At 64.3% G+C, this 14,820-nt stretch overlaps 2 protein-coding genes across 3 annotated transcripts in view; both read right to left on the bottom strand.

The window, feature by feature from the left end:
• Positions 1-1,851: 1,851 nt before the first annotated feature.
• On the bottom strand, positions 1,852-9,465 carry LHX3 (LIM homeobox 3; the record flags this gene model as incomplete). 2 transcript variants are annotated; one of them, XM_082657515.1, is made up of 6 exons in its annotated part: positions 1,852-2,270; positions 3,064-3,235; positions 3,335-3,486; positions 4,187-4,389; positions 4,961-5,132; positions 9,378-9,465. In XM_082657515.1, the coding sequence occupies 6 exons, from the start codon at positions 9,463-9,465 to the stop codon at positions 1,852-1,854; spliced, it is 1,206 nt and encodes a 401-aa protein (XP_082513641.1). The 2 variants fall into 2 exon arrangements, with proteins under 2 accessions (XP_082513641.1, XP_082513640.1); XM_082657514.1 differs by lacking the exon at positions 9,378-9,465 and adding an exon at positions 7,304-7,397.
• Positions 9,466-11,246: 1,781 nt separating this feature from the next.
• Positions 11,247-14,820, bottom strand: part of QSOX2 (quiescin sulfhydryl oxidase 2) — a gene marked incomplete at its 5' end in the record, with an annotated part of 29,058 nt that continues 25,484 nt past the window's right edge. The window contains one exon of the mRNA XM_082657468.1: positions 11,247-13,793. Within this exon, the coding sequence (XP_082513594.1) occupies positions 13,249-13,793 (545 nt within the window). The 3' untranslated portion in view covers positions 11,247-13,248. The remainder of the gene's footprint in view (positions 13,794-14,820) is intronic.

Genomic DNA, 14,820 nt, shown 5'->3' with positions numbered 1-14,820 from the left:
CGAGGGGACATCTGGGGAGCTCCCCCTCCTCCTTTCCCACACAGGGGACCCTCAGCCTGTCCCCCATCCTCAGCTCCCCTCCCCCCAACTAGGGGCCTGTTCACCCACCCAACTCAGTGCCCTGTTGTCCAGTGAAGGACTCAAGAGCCAGGCCTCTGCCCTCGGGCAAGGTTGGGGGGGCCCCAAATTCACTAACTCTCCTTTTATGTCCCCCGTTGGAGGGGGCGGTCACCACTGTCTCCACAGGAGGAAAGCAGGGCGCAGAGGGGGCAGGTCACTTGCCCAGGGTCACACAGAAAATGAGCAGATGGCTGGGACTGGAATCCAAGTTGGAGAGACCCCCGTGACCACGTTCCTTGAATCTCCTGACTGGTTGACTCCAGCAGTCCCCCTCCCCCTGCTGAAGCGAGCTCCCAGCTGCGAGCAGTTTTGCTTGGTCTTGCTTGGTCGTGTCACCTGGCCACCCGGGCACCGGCCTCTCCCAGGGAGAAAGCGGGAAAGCCCAGCCCCTCCATCCATGGCTGGGCCGTCTGTTCTCTCACATCTCCTTCCAGTGCTCAGAAGCCTGGCTGAGATCCAGGGACAAAGGGGCCCCAGTTCACACCAGGTACCATCCCTGGCAAGGAGCCAACAACTACTCCAACGGGGCTTCCAGCTTTCAAAGAGCAGTCCCCCACTCCCAATGACCCCCTCCGCCTGCACCCCCCAGCATCATGAAAGGTACGGGCTTTCCAACGACTCTTACTGACAAATTTATTGAAGTCTGGGAAAGAACCAATGGTCAGAGAATAAATAAAAGACAGGGGACGGTCACAAAACCAACAGGTAGCTTGGGATGCAGGCTTGAGGAATAACTTGGATTCACACCCAGCCAGCCTTTGTGTCCGTGGCAGGCGGCAGGCAGCAAAGCTGTCGAGGAGGGCAGCGCAGGCTCCGCGGAGCCCCTGCTCCAGCCTTCTCCAGCGGGGCGTCCAATCCTCCGGCAGTTGGAGCCCATGGAGAGGGGGAACTGGGGGCTGTTTGGCAACGGAAATCGGGGGCCTGGGCTTAGCCTGGACGCTGAGGGCCTGGGGGCGGCTGTGACTGGTAGGGAGCTCCTTAGGGGCTTAAGGAGTCCATCTCCCCCCACCCCAGGGTAGTGGAGCCCAGAAGTACGGGAATATCTAGAGCCAGTTGCCCCAGGGGAGAGGGGTAAGGAGGTTCCTGGGGAAGGTAGGAGTTGGTGGCTGGGAGGCCCCCAGAGGGACCAGGAAGGGCACAGGCGTGGCCTCCTGCCTGGCCAGACAGGCCAATCTCTGACCTAAAGGGGGGGGGGCAGGGGGCTATAGAACTCAGACATACGGAGCCTGGGAAATGAAAGCACAATTAATATGTTTTTTTTTTTAATTTTAGAAATTAAAGCATCTTCCGGCCTGAGGGCTGTGCTGGTCGGGGCAGAGGCCCCAGAGCGGAGTGAAGGCCTGGCCTTGGGGGGGGTGTGTGTGTGTGTGTGTGTGTGTGTGTGTGTGTCAGCTCCTGTTTGGAAACTGCAGCGAGCACTCGGTTAATTGGTCGATGAAGGGAGAAATCTTCCTACAAAACAAGGCTTGCTGAGTGGCCACCAGGTGGGCTGGCCCCTGTCCCAGGAGGAGCTTCTCAGACGGGAGCCTGGAGAGTCCCTCTGCCTAGGGGAGGGGGCTGCGGGGGGGGCCCTCCCTAAGTCCTCATCCTGTCCCCCGCCGGTGGCACTGCGTCCTGCAGGGGTCCAGGGCTTTGGGGACAGGAGAGCTCAGCTCAGACCACCCCCAGCCAGGGGCCGTGCTGCTGCCCAGACCCCTCGTGTCCGGTGCTCGGTGGGGCCGAGGGTCTCAGTCAGAACTGAGCGTGGTCCACCTCGTCCAGCCAGGAGGCGGGGCTGGCAGGGAAGTCGGGGTAGCCCCCGCTGCTCCCCGTGGAGAGGTCAGAGCTGGGTCCGTTCCCTGCCAGCACCCTCATGGGTGAGGGCCCCCCTGGGGCTCCCGAGGGCAGGAGCCCCAAGCCGGCATCCGGGTACACCAAGCTGGAGAGGAGGGGCTGGGGGCCAGGGAGGCTCTGCAGGGCAGCAGGGGATGGGGGGACGCCGTAGGGGCTGCCGGGGCGCAGCTCTCGGTACTGCTCCGGGCCGGCCAGGCCTCCATGCTCCAGCGGGAAGCTGCCTGGGGCCCCCGAGGGCCGGCCCAAGGCTGGGGCAGGCTCTCCCAGGCTGCCGTAGAGGCCGTTGGCAGGGCCCATTTCGACCATGGCTGGCTCATCTGCAGCGGAAGCAGAGGGCACTGCTCGGTGCCCACCGTCCGCCACCTCTGGCCCCGCTCAGTGCCCCCTGCAGGGGTGACCTGCCCCACGTCACACGACAGCTCAGCCCAAGTCTCTCACCCCTTCTACCCCTGAGCTTGTTCAGCTCAATCCCACCTGATGCCTAAGGAATGGTGGGCTCCCCTGGTGGGATCAGGGCCAGGAATAGTCCAGTCAGCGCCCGGGGCTCCAGTACGATCCCAAGGTTGCCCAATTATGCAGACAAGTTAAGTCCCAGAGAGGCTAGGTGAGCAGCTTAAGGTCACAAATGCTGGCAGAGTCTCTTGCACAAACTCTCTGAGGATGGACATTAAGGGGGGGGGGGTCTTCCTGCTTTGGGAGGAGATAATCGGGTTCCGGAGAGGACCCTCCCGCAACTCCAAGCAGCTCGGACTTTTCATCACCCCCAAATTGTGCTGCCACCTTCCTAAAAATCATTGCAAGTGCCGCGGGGCAAAGACACCGTCCACACCCTCCCACCAGGACAAAGCCTGCAGAGGGACAGGGCCTCGGGTCACAGGGGTTCTGTCCCCCTCCAGAGGAACAGCAGTGGTCCTCAGTGGCCAAACCACAGGGCTTGGGATGGGGGACCAGGGTCTATAAACGAGTGCTTTATAGGTGACGCTAAAGAGGCCAGGACCCAGGACGTTCAAATTTCCAGGCTCCCTACGGTCAATCAACCCAATGCTCTTCCCCGTTCGGGGCTGCCGCTCTGGGCGCCGCGGGTGAGGTGGCCGCCCGCGCCCGCCATACCGGTGAAGGAGACCTCGGCGTCGCTGTCCTGCCCCTCTTCCTGGACGCTGTCCTTGTCCGACTTCGAGCCGCCGCGGGCGCGCTTCATGTTACGGAAATACTGGCCCCAGCGCTGCCTGCCCGCGTCCTTCTTGAGCCTCTTTTCCTTGGCCCGGCGGTTCTGGAACCACACCTGGGGGCGGGGGCGGGTGAGTGGCCGGCGCCCTGGGACCCGGGGTGGCCCTTGTCGGCCAGCGGCTCGCAGGGCGGGCGGGGGGCGCCGGGCGCTGACCTGCACGACGCGCATGTCCAGGCCGGTCTCAGAGGAGAGCTGCTCGCGCACATGGCGCGCGGGCTTCGGCGAGGTGTTGTAGGCGCTCTTCAGCGTCTCCAGCTGCTTGGCCGTGATGGTCGTGCGCGGCCGTTTGGCCGTGGCCTCGGCCTCTGCACCGCGGGGAGCCGTGAGCCTGGGTCTGCTCCTGCAGCTGCCCATTGGTCCCACCCCCCTCCAGGCGCGCGGACGTCGGGGCCACTGAGGCCGCCGCCGCCGCTGCGACAGCCCGTCTCGGCCGCGGAGGCCAGCGGGTTTCGCGGGACGCGGGCGCCGGGGAGCGATGGAGAAAACGCGGTGGGGGGCGTCCGGGCCCTGCGAGGGGCGGCCCTGCGGCGGCCTTCTTTAGGGACCCCGCGGCCCTGGATCGGGGCGCAGGCGCCTCCAGCCTCGGCCCCTCGCTGACAAGTGCCCCCCACCACCCCCCGGGTTCCTCTTTGTTCCAAGGGTGCGGGTAGGGCCGGATCTTCACGGTCAAGGATTTAGGAAGATAATTCAGACGCGGAAAGTTAATCCACATAATTCAGACCAACAGCCCTGCGCTCCCAAGGGCGGCGGCCACTAAGACCCCAGACCCCGGCTTCCCCGGAGCGGGTCTGATACTTGTTCCCGCCAACTCCAGCTCCGGGGCCTGGGGGTGGGAAGGCGCTTAACTTCTCGCCCCGTGGTGAGTGCTTCGCAAAGGACCCTGGAGGGGAAGGATCCCTCCGCGCCCGATCCGGACTGGCCTTAGCCCCATTCTGCAGGCGAGGAAAGGGGAGGGTGGGCCCTGCCCAGGCCCATCCCGGGGACCATCGCCACCCCCCCACTGACCTCGCTGCTTGGCGGTCTCGTAGTCTGCCTTGCACACGAGCCGGCTGTCCTCCATGAGGTAGAACTCGTCTCCCGTGGCCAGCTGCCGCTTGCACACGACGCAGGCGAAGCAGTGCAGGTGGTACACGAAGTCCTGGGCGCGGCGCACCACCTGCGTGGGCGGGATGCCCAGCTGGCACGCGGCGCACTTGGTCCCGAAGCGCCTGCGGGACGCACAGGGCGCGGCTCAGCGCGGCGGGCGGATAGGAGAGCAGCTAACGCGGCGCCTCCGCGCAGGGTGCTTTCTGGAGGGAGGCTCCCCCCGGGCCCTGCCCCTGGTCGCCTGCCCGGCAGCTCCAGCAGAGCCGCACAGACTACCGAGAAGGGGATCCGGAGGCCCCGGGGAGCACGGCGGTCCTCTGTGCTGGAAGGGGAATGTGAATCCTGGTAGGCGCCCCATCCCCAGCATTAAGGACAAAAACAAGATCAAGATGAAGAGGGAGTCAGTCCAATAGAGCGCTACAAACTTGGGGTTACCTTCTTAACGACTGCTTCAATGATTCACAAAATTAATTACTTTAAAAAATTGCTAATGTGCTAGCCCAGCTGCCATCGGAGAGGCCCCAGAGTGCCCTGCCTGGGGAAAAGGAGGGGTTTGGGGATGGGGGCTTTCGGGGCTCCAGACTTGGTTATTGTGGGGGCCGGGGGAGTCCCTCAGGGTGGCCCGCTCTCGACCTCCTTTCCACTGGGCAGCCTGCAGCCAGCCCTTCCCTCCCAGGCGGCAGCCGGGCTCACTTGAAGAAGTCGTCCTTGCAGTAGACACTCTCCCCGCGGCTGAAGCAGCGCTCGGCCAGCGGCGTGTGGCAGTCGCTGCACTTGAGGCACCTGCTGTGCCAGTGGCGGTCCAGAGCCTTGAGGATGAAGCGGTCCAGGATGTGCTGGTCGCAGCCAGCACACAGTGGGATCTCTGCAGGCAGAGGAGCCACCAGTGGTCATGGGCACCACACAGAGAGGGAGAGGCCTCACCTTCCCCCACCCCCAGCTCCCGGGACCGGGGCTGCCAGGAGACCCCCTTCCCCGCACACCCTCTTCCCCGGCCAGCGTGAGCGGCTGCCTAGCTCCCCAAGTTCAGGCAGTGCATGACTCTGCAGTCCACAGCCCGGCGCACAGTTGAAATTCACGACAACTGAAACTAGGTTTAGAAACCTGCCCATGAGTAGGAAGGTGCCCAGGCCATCCCATTAGGCCAGATACCTTCAACTGCAAAACGTTTCCAGTTCATGAAGGACGCACGTTGAGCTCAAATGAAACCCCCGCCCCAGGGGCTCTCTTAGAGGCTGGGCTGGAAAACGGGTCCTTACCATCACTGGAGGCCAGGCACGTGTGGGTCGTGGGGCACCCGCCACCCAGCTGCCCTCATCACTTGCACAGTTAAGCATCATGGCGGCTAGGGGGTCCCTGCAGGGGTGGCTGCCTGGCCCCGGGGCCCTGTCTGCAGGCCACCAGAGTAAACACTGCTGCCCTCCCTGTCTCTGGGCGGCTGTGAGGGTACTTGTGAGTGGATGGACACGTGGACCCTCTGTCCTCATGCTCAGACGTGGATGCCTGAACTCACAGTAGGCAGTTTGCCCTCCCCACAGAGACACTTGGCTTCTGCTCCCCTGGGCCTGCAGGCCTCCAGGGGAACCAGGCTGGGGAAACGCAGGGAGCCACAGGTCCACGAGGGGCTTTGCAGGGTGCTCAGGGGGTGAGGACTCCCTGTTACATTAGAAAAGGTCTCTGGAGGGAAGAGAGCCACGAGCAGGAACTGGAACATACAAGAATATAGCACCACCGCACCACGCTCACCTCACTGACGGCGGACTCCTCCGGCCCCAGGCTGGCCTGGCAGCAGCGAGAGGGCCGGAGAGGGACCTCCCTCAGCCCCAGGAAACCACGAAGGACGGGGTCCCGCGTCGGGCAAAACCGCAGCCCTGGGTGTGGAGCCTGGGGATCTGCCGCCTGCCCTGACCCCCCAACCCCGGGCGGCGGTGGCAGGGCGGCCAGGACACCCGGCACAGAGCTGGTGGCTGGACAGGCCCGCGCAGCGCGGATTCAGCACCGCGGCCCGGACAGCGCCCCGGCCGTGTTACCCGCGGAGCCCGCGTCGGGCAAAAGCCGCTCCCGCCGCGCCCCTCGCACTCTCGCGAAGCCCTGGCGACCCGGGCCTTACGTTGCATGGCGACTCCGGACTTGGCGGGGTCTCCTACCGTCCGCGCTGGCGAGGCCCAGCAGAGCCTTGCGCCCGCCCGCCGATCCCCGCCGGCTCTCCTGAGCCGTTTCGCCCAGAGCCCGCACCCCTCCCTTCCTCTCTCTCCGCCCTCCCGCCCCTTCCTCCCAGCCCCTGTGGCCACCCCTCCCAGGAACCTTCGGAAAATAAATAAATAAGTAAGTAGGAGGCGGATGAGACCCCGCAGCCTGGATGCAACCCCTTTCCCACCTGCTCCATCCCTGCTGCTCCCCGCCCCTCCAGGGCCACCTCCATCTCCATCCTGCGGGTCCCGCCTGCTTGGAAGCCCGCGGAGAACCATCCCAGTTCACAGGAAGCCAAGGCGCTGGGGGCGAGACTGGTGCCACCGGGAAGTTGGGGGCCTTCCTGTAGGAGGACCAGCCCCGAGTGGGCCAACGGAGCAGGTGCGTGTGAGTGCAGACCCCTAGACCCCAGCTAGGGGTGTCCTACGGCCGGGCTCCAGCTCCACGCGGGCCCTTGCATTTGACTCTCTTCCCCTGGAAAGTGTGTAGGGTCTGGGTGCAGGCAGCCTTGCTGCAGATCCTCCTACGCCGTCGTCACTGGGTCTCACGTTTGTTCTCTGTGCGATCTCCCGATTAGGGCGAGTATTTCCTGAACCGGTCCTGGGACCCGGAGGCCCGCCTCCCTCCCCAGCCTGGGCACCACGACCAAACATCCGACAACACAGCTCCAGGGGCCCAAAGGCAGCCTCGCTGCTGGGTCGTGCTGTGCTGGGGACCTAGCACCTACTCCTGCCGGCGTTCCCCGGCTCCCGCCGCCTCCGTGGCCAGGCCGGGAAGGGAGCGAGGACCTCTGGGTCTCCACGGGGTCCGCCCTCCCGGGTGCAGCCGCTCGGCCCGGGCACCCACCTCGGCGCAGGTCTTCCCTCCGCGCCAGCAGCGCCAGCAGCAGGTCGCCGCCCGCCGACTCCCGGCCCGGGACCAGCTCCCCGCGCGCCTCCATGGGTTACCGCCGCCCGGCGCCGCGGCTCTCCGGCCCTGAACTTTCCAGGGGCCCGGCGAGACCACGGCCTCAAAGGCCCCGGGCCGGCGTCTGAACGACTCCCGGCGCTGCTGGGCGCTGCGCCCGCGGGCCGCCCAGGGGCCCGGAGGCTCGGGCCGCGGGGAGGCGGAGCGGCGGGGGGCGGGGCCGCGGCGCGGGGCGGGGCCGGGGTCGCCGAGACGCGTCGGTGGCGGCCGCGGACTCCGCGCGCCTTTGCGCGGAGAACTGCTGTGCCCAGACGCCACCCCGAGTGCCCGGCCCGAGGGTGGGGACGCTCAGGGGAGGAGCCGGGCCGGAGCTGCCCGAGCCCGGCAGCTTCCTGCCCCGGCGCCGGCTCAGGGCTGAGGCCTGGGGCTCGGGCGTGAAAGCCCGCGGGCAGGCTGGGGGTCAGGGAGGGAGCCGGGTCCTACCGCCGCTGAGGCTCGGACGTGAGAGGCTACGTACGAGCTGGGAGGCTTGGTCACAATGTCTGGTCGCGTGAGCGCGACCCAACACCCAGGGAGGGTGAGTGTGGCGTCCAAAGGGCTCACAGCGAAGCCACCAGGAGCTGGACCCAACCTTCCCGCTCTGAGCAGCTTCTGGGCCCCACCCTTGGAACTGCAGCCCACAGTGGGCGCAGGGAAGCAGGGTGAGTCTCCGGAGGGAAACCCGGTGTCCTCGGCTCAGACTCCAGGATGAAGCCAAGACTCCAGGTCAGGAGGGATGGAGCTGGGAAAGCCGGGATCCACTCTCACGTCCCTCCACCCGCCAGCACCCCTGCCAGCACAGGAGAAAGCCCCCATGCCCGATTTTCCCACACCCTGCCCCCAGTCCAAACAGGTGAGCTTGCGGGAACGCACCATCCTTGCAGGTAGAGACGCACCTACCCCAGAGGGCATCCAGCACCTGGCCACAGGCCAGGCCACCCCCTGCAGTCACCCACAGTCAGCACACAGCAGGGTGGGCCCCTGGCAGCGCAGGGCATGGCGAGGGCAGGGACCCCAGGAAGTCCTGGGGGACTAGAGGTGGACGCCACCCTCCAAGAAGCTCCACCTGGGAGTCCCGCAGTAATGCCCCATCTCACCCTGCCTCCGCCTGGCCTCCAGTGGCCCGGTCTGCACACTTTAATTTGGAGGCCGGCCTGGAAGGACCTGGGCAGGAAAAGCACAGCTCCTCTTAGCTCTGAGCAGACCCCATGTCTCCGTCTGAGCAAAGCCCCATGCCGCCAGCGCCTGCCCCTTCACTCTGTGCTGCATTTGCTCCCCGGGACAGAGAAGGAGCGTGCAATCTGGGGAGCTGAGCGGGTGCTGGGTGCGCTGGGGTGTCGGCCGTTGAGTGTCAGCTGCTGCAGAGGCCTGCCTGAGAGGAGCCATGTGTGGTCCGACTGGGGAAGGGGCGGGCGGGCCCATGCGCTCGGCATCTGGCCGGCTGGCCAACAATGCCTCCATTATTTCCCAACGTCCTTGCGATCGAATGGCCCTTGGGGAGGCGGTTTAGGCAGTGGGCCGACCTCGGGGTCTCGGTGCCGCGCGGTTGGGCCGGCTGGCGAGGCCCGGGCTGGGCTGTGTGTGGGAGCTGAGACGCGTGGGGTCTCTGGATCTACTCGGCGGCCCTTTCTCTGCCCATCCCCTCCCCACTAGAAATGCCTATGAGGTCCCTTCTGTTCTTGGGGCTCTCCGCAAAAAGCCACGGACACTAGAGCGCAGGTCCAGTCTTCCCGAACCATCGCAGGGAGCTCCAGGCCCTCTGCCCACTCAGGGCTCTGCCAGCCTCCCGTCCCCTCACCCCGGTTCCCGTCTCATGTCCTGCCAGAGGTCTCCCCAGACTCTTTCCCTCCCTGCCCTTGGTGTGCTGCACCCATTCCTTCCTGCCGTCCCTCTGTTTGCCTCTGCCGACCCTGCTGCTTTTCCCCTCCGGGTCTTCCTGCCCAGGTTGGAGGCTGCGGGCAGGCGGGGCTCTTACCCCTAGTCCCGCTGAAGGTGCAGAGAGCGGCGGCTGCGGGGGGCCCGGGCCGATCTCGGTCGCCCTCGAGATCCGTTTCCAGCAGCATCGCGGCCGCGGGGCCAGGCCGGGCCCAAGTGGTGCGGGTCAGCGCTCCTTCCTCCTCCTCTGCGACCCCCGGCCCCGCCGGGAGGGTTTGGCCCTCCCCGCGTCCCTGTGCGCGCAGAGCGGCCAGACGCAGGAGCCTCTGGGCCGGGCGCTGTCCGCGGTGCTGAAGGAGGCGCGCAGCCGCCCCCCGCCCCCGCCCGCCGCCCCCCTTCCCAGGTCCCCGGTCCCTCGGCCCGCCCCGCCGCGTCCCCATCCCCTCCGCCGCCAGGCCTGGGCGGCAGCGGCAGCTGGCTGCGCCCTGAGCTCCAGGCCGGCCCAAGGGCTGGGGATTCGCCCCAAGCGGGTGCTCCACCCTGCCGTTCCTGCTCTTTCCTGCTCCCGGCCTCCTGGAAGGCAGCGTCCAGGCCGAGGGTTCTCCAGCCCCATCGGCCTCCAGACAGGCTCCTACTGAGGCTCTAGCTCCAGGTGCTGCCCCGTTCAACGGTTGCTTTAGGCGGGAGGAACTTTCTGCACGCCCGACCTCCCCAACACGCAATGCCCCCGGGTCTCAGGCCACAGCCCCCTTCCACTCCCCCAGGGCAGCGGGGAGGAAGGGCAGCTGGGGCGCCCCAACAGAAACTACTCAGAAGGACCCAAGAGCCATGAGCGCCAAGACCCTGGGTGACAGGGGTTACCCGATGGTAAGCCTACACCGGCACCACACAGACCGGGCTGGGGGGCAGGGTGCCTGCCGGTCACTCAGTGCCAGCGGCTGCCTGTGCCCTTTCCGGATGGGGGCACAGACCGGCTGGGAAGGTGAATTCACAGAAACTGCAGTCAAGAGAACGCCCCTGAAGCCGCACTCGACCAAAGCAAGGCGGGGGAGGCGGGAGAAGAAATCAAAGTAGTTCACAGGGGCTTCCCTGGTGGTGCAGTGGTTAAGAATCCGCCTGCCAATGCAGGGGACACGGGTTCGAGCCCTGGTCCGGGAAGATCCCACATGCCGCGGAGCAACTGAGCCCGTGCGCCACAACTACTGAGCCTGCGCTCTAGAGCCCGCGAGCCACAACTACTGAGCCCGTGCACCACAACTACTGAGCCTGTGCTCCGGAGCCCTCAAGCCACAACTACTGAAGCCCGTGAGCCTAGAGCCTGTGCTCCGCAACAAGAGAAGCCCCCGCTCGCCACAACTAGAGAAAGCCCACGTGCAGCAACGAAGACCCAATGCAACCAAAAATAAATAAATAAATAAAATAACTTAACAGTTCAGAACCGGAGGCAGCAAACAGGTGTTGGGGCAAAGCCGTGGGCATGAGGCAAACCTGGTGGCCGACTGCGAGGCTGGGCATTCAGGCCTGGCAGGAGTGGGGCGGCCCAGGAGAGTGGTGCGCAGGGAAGGCCGAGGTCTGGCAGCTCCCTCACCTGGGGGGGGGGCCTCTCTGGTGCCTTGTGAGTAGGATTTACACCCATCGCAGTCACCATCCCGTCTCCCCTCTCGTGGGAGGAAGGGTGCTGTCCTGAGCCCACTCAGTCTAGCTCAGCTCCAAGAAGACCATCTATCATTCATCATCGATTTCTCATCTTTCACCTTCCACCTGACCCTTGGGCCATCTTCCAAAAAGCCTCTGGTTCAATACAAGAAATTCTGGGATTTCAGACGTCCTGTCCACACACCCGAGAAGGGAGAGGAGGCTTCGTCTGACACTCCCGCCCGACACCGCATCCCTTGCAGAGCTAGTGCTCACTTCAAAAGAATTACAATTTTTCCAAACATCGGATTTCTTTATTCTTAAAATGTGCACGTTATAGTTTACTTAAATACAAAATGTTCATTTTCCTTGCAGGTAAGAAATTTCACGGACATTTCCATGTCCATTAGCTTCTTTTTAATCAAAATCCTTCCATTAAAAATAAATATACATTTAAATTACCGAACTATTATATTCATTAGTCTCAATACTTACAACTTCAGAAAACAGAACTTAACCCTTGCCTAGAGGGAGCGTCCAGTTCTGATCAGCGACGGGACACAGCGCCCGTGGGCCACCTTGGCATGTCCTCTCCCTGACCTACTGCCCCTCAAGCTGCAGTATTATTACAAACGCGGAAGCCAGAGGCGCCCTTCAGCTAGGTTCTGTAAAGTACGTAAGACGGGACACTTGCAAAACCACCCAGTTCCCACTGTCGAAAGAAACTGCCTTTAGGGGAGAAAAAGACGTTCAATACAAACCAAAAGGCAGTTTAATTAACGGTTCCAAGTATTTCCCTTTCGGTTCTCTGTAAATCTGCCCGGTTTTCAAGTTGCAAAGAAACAACAGGTGTCTTCAGTAACCCAGGCACACAACTTCGCCACGAAGACAAGCTCCTGGCTTTTAAAACACAAAGGCTCCCAGGGGTTAAAAAAGTGTCAAACAAGAAGAAACCTCTCACGGCAGAGAAGTGCAGGGGAAGCGGCGGCTCGGGAGCAGGTTCCTGCCCGGAGGCCTCCAGACCACGCCTCCCACTGAAGGTGACCACGCCTCCCACTGAAGGTGACCACGAAGCTCCTGCGAGTTGTCCAAGGAATCAGCCCCCTATTCTCCCTAAGCTGCAACGGTCACATCCGCGTTACATGGTCACATGGTCAACGGTACTTAGTAAACACACAACTGGAACAGGCAGAGTAGGAAAGACTGTTACAACCATCACAGTCACACACACAGACACATACACACGCGCACGCGCGCGCACATGGGTACATCTGAGCCTGTGAGACAAACCAACAAAGCCACAAAGGATCTCAAAGGAAACGTTCCCTGCCATAGTTTGTTCTGTTTCTTTGTTTACGTTTTCAGAGGCAAATTTACTTCCAAATGTTTTGGGTTTTACAAATAATGTGTTAAAACCATTCAATGTTAGAAAATTCATCATCGAAGCCTGGGGCACTGGGGCCCTGCACCAGGACCCATGGTGAAACAGCCCCAGGCAAATGAAGCTTGGCCCAGACCACAGTCTGCCCCGGGCGCCACCGGCTCCCTCACACCGAGCCCTAGGTTCTCACGGGGACTGGCAGGTGCTGGAGGATGACGACACAGGATCTCTTCAGAGATCCTGAAGGCAGCCCCCTCCCCAAAGGCCCTCCCCTCCCACAGTGGACGCAGACTGGGATTCGCTTACGGCCTCTGGTCACCAGATTAACAAGCACAGACGATGCCCCTGGAGACTAGAGGGGCACCACCCTGCCCCGCAAACCCACCGGCCCCCCTTCCCCTCCACACTCTCATCTCCACGTCTGCAGAGCCCGGGACGACTGACTAAGGGGCTTCCCTTCCCCGGTCCGGAGCTGCCTTGGCGCCCGGAGATGTTCTCTTGCCTCAAGCAGAAACAATCAAGCGGCGAGTGAACCACTGAGATCACTGGCTTCGAGGAGCAGCGGGAAGGGGAGGCGTCCGGAGGCCCCAGCGGGGGAGGGAAGAGAGTGCGTTTTCTCCAGACCCCAGAGCGAGGCCTTGCAGTCTAGCAGCTCGAGCTGAAAGCGGGCGGCAAAGCTCTGTTCGCGGGGCCTGGCCTCCCCACTTCTTTTTCAGACCCGGAAGAGTAAGAGCAGACAAGGCTTTCCGCTCCAGGATCTGTGCAAGGCGCCACCTGAGGGCCCCAGGAGTGCAGACAGTCTCGCCACGTGCCGGGTGCGGCCCCTGCAGGGAGAGCACGTGGGGGAGCAGAGGGCGCCATGGAGGCGACACCAGGTCCGAGTGTTGACCGAATCCCTGATCTGAAGATTAAAGCTGCAGGCTTTCTGAAGGCGGTTCCGCGGCCTCGCCGCGTCCTACACGGACGGGTGGTGGTGCTTGACCTTCCACCGCTTGGACCGCACCCGGAAGAAGAAGTACATTAACATGAGGAACAAGGACGAGGCCACGTAGAGCACGACACACAGGCTCATGTCCAGGCTGGAGAAGCCCGTCCCCAGGAAGGCCGCCCCCGCCCCCGCCCCCCGGCGGCCCTCGGCCCCGCTCAGACTCCCGAGCTTCACGTCCAGCGCCTGCTGCGACCTCTCTGACAGGCGAGGCCTGGGGAGCAGCACGCCGGGAGGACGGAGACTCTCGGCACCTTGGTCTGCCGGCGGCTGCCCTGGGGAAGCATGGCCCCCCGCCCGCTCCGCGCCCGTGGCCGGGGCGCCTTCACCAGCGTCTCCCAAGTCCGAGGAGTACTTGTCCTCGAGGTTGTCGCTGCTGTAGTGCCGCTTCAAGAACAGGAGCACCTGGCCTTCGTTCCAGCTGGTCAGGCCCTTGATCTCCTCATGGCAGGCCGGGCAGAGGTCCGGAGTGGGCCACGGAACCTTTGGGAACTTTGGGTCCTCACTCGGGTGGCCTGTGAGGAGGAAGGGCCACTGTGAAGAGGCCTCCCGGCCATCTGACCGCCCACCCCGGCGCCGCGGGCCCCCGTGCCTCCTGCCTGCCCACTACCGCCCTCTCCCTCCACGGTCTCCACTGCCACCGTCCAGTGGGGTCCACACGACGCTCCCCTCCCACGCGCCCTCCCTGCACAGCTGCCGGCGCAGCACCGCGCGTCCTCCCTCACGCCCTCTGGTGGATTCCCGGCCCACGGCACAGGGAGCCGTCCACACTCAGGCACCACCACTCACCTGGCCAGACCCCGCCCCAAACACCCAAGCGGGCTGGCAAGTTCCCAGCTCCACGCCCTTGACCTCGCAGCCCTGCTCGAGGGGCCCCCACCTCCGCTGTCCTCCCTTCCCTCAAGGTGCTCCCTCAGCATGCGGACGGGCCGAGGGGACCCTCTCCCATGCCCTCCCTCGCTCCCTCGTTCGACACCCATGGGCAGAGTGCTGCCTGGGCTGTCAGCCAACGACTGGGGGGCAAGCCCTCGAGGCAGAGCCACGAAGCCCCCGCACTCGCAGCTGCACTTCCAAACTCCTGTTTCTCTTCCACTTGCGAGGCTGTGACAGCCCCGGACCCCCGGCTCCCACAGGCCCCGCTGACAGCAAGCGTGGCCCGTGGCCCTCCGGGCTCCTGGAACTCGCTGACCCGACTTGGGGCTGCCTCGCCACCTCAGAGTGCTTCCGGAAGCACACGTAAAGGGCATCGGTCAGTCTGTGGGCCTCCTGACTCGGCAGAGGCGCTCTCCTCCGGCCCGCTCGCCGTGCGCACGACGGGCCGCGGCTGGGCAGAAGCTGGAGGGCAACGCACACCACTCAGGGCCTGGGCGCGCCCCTTTGGGGTCTGCATCCAGCGGGGGGTTTGGATTCACACCCCGAGACGGGAGGAGATGCCAGAGTGTGTCCGGCGCAGCACTGCATGGACCTCAACCCCGAGGCCAGAGGCGGGACCGAGGGGGCTGGGGGGACGCGCAGAGTCTAAGGCGCCTTTCTGGCGCAGCA

The sequence above is a fragment of the Grampus griseus genome (assembly GCF_964374135.1).
Source record: "Grampus griseus genome assembly, chromosome: 6".
NCBI classification, from domain to species: Eukaryota; Metazoa; Chordata; class Mammalia; order Artiodactyla; family Delphinidae; genus Grampus; species Grampus griseus.
Note: the sequence above shows the minus strand (reverse complement) of the source record. Positions and strands in the feature narration are given on the sequence as shown.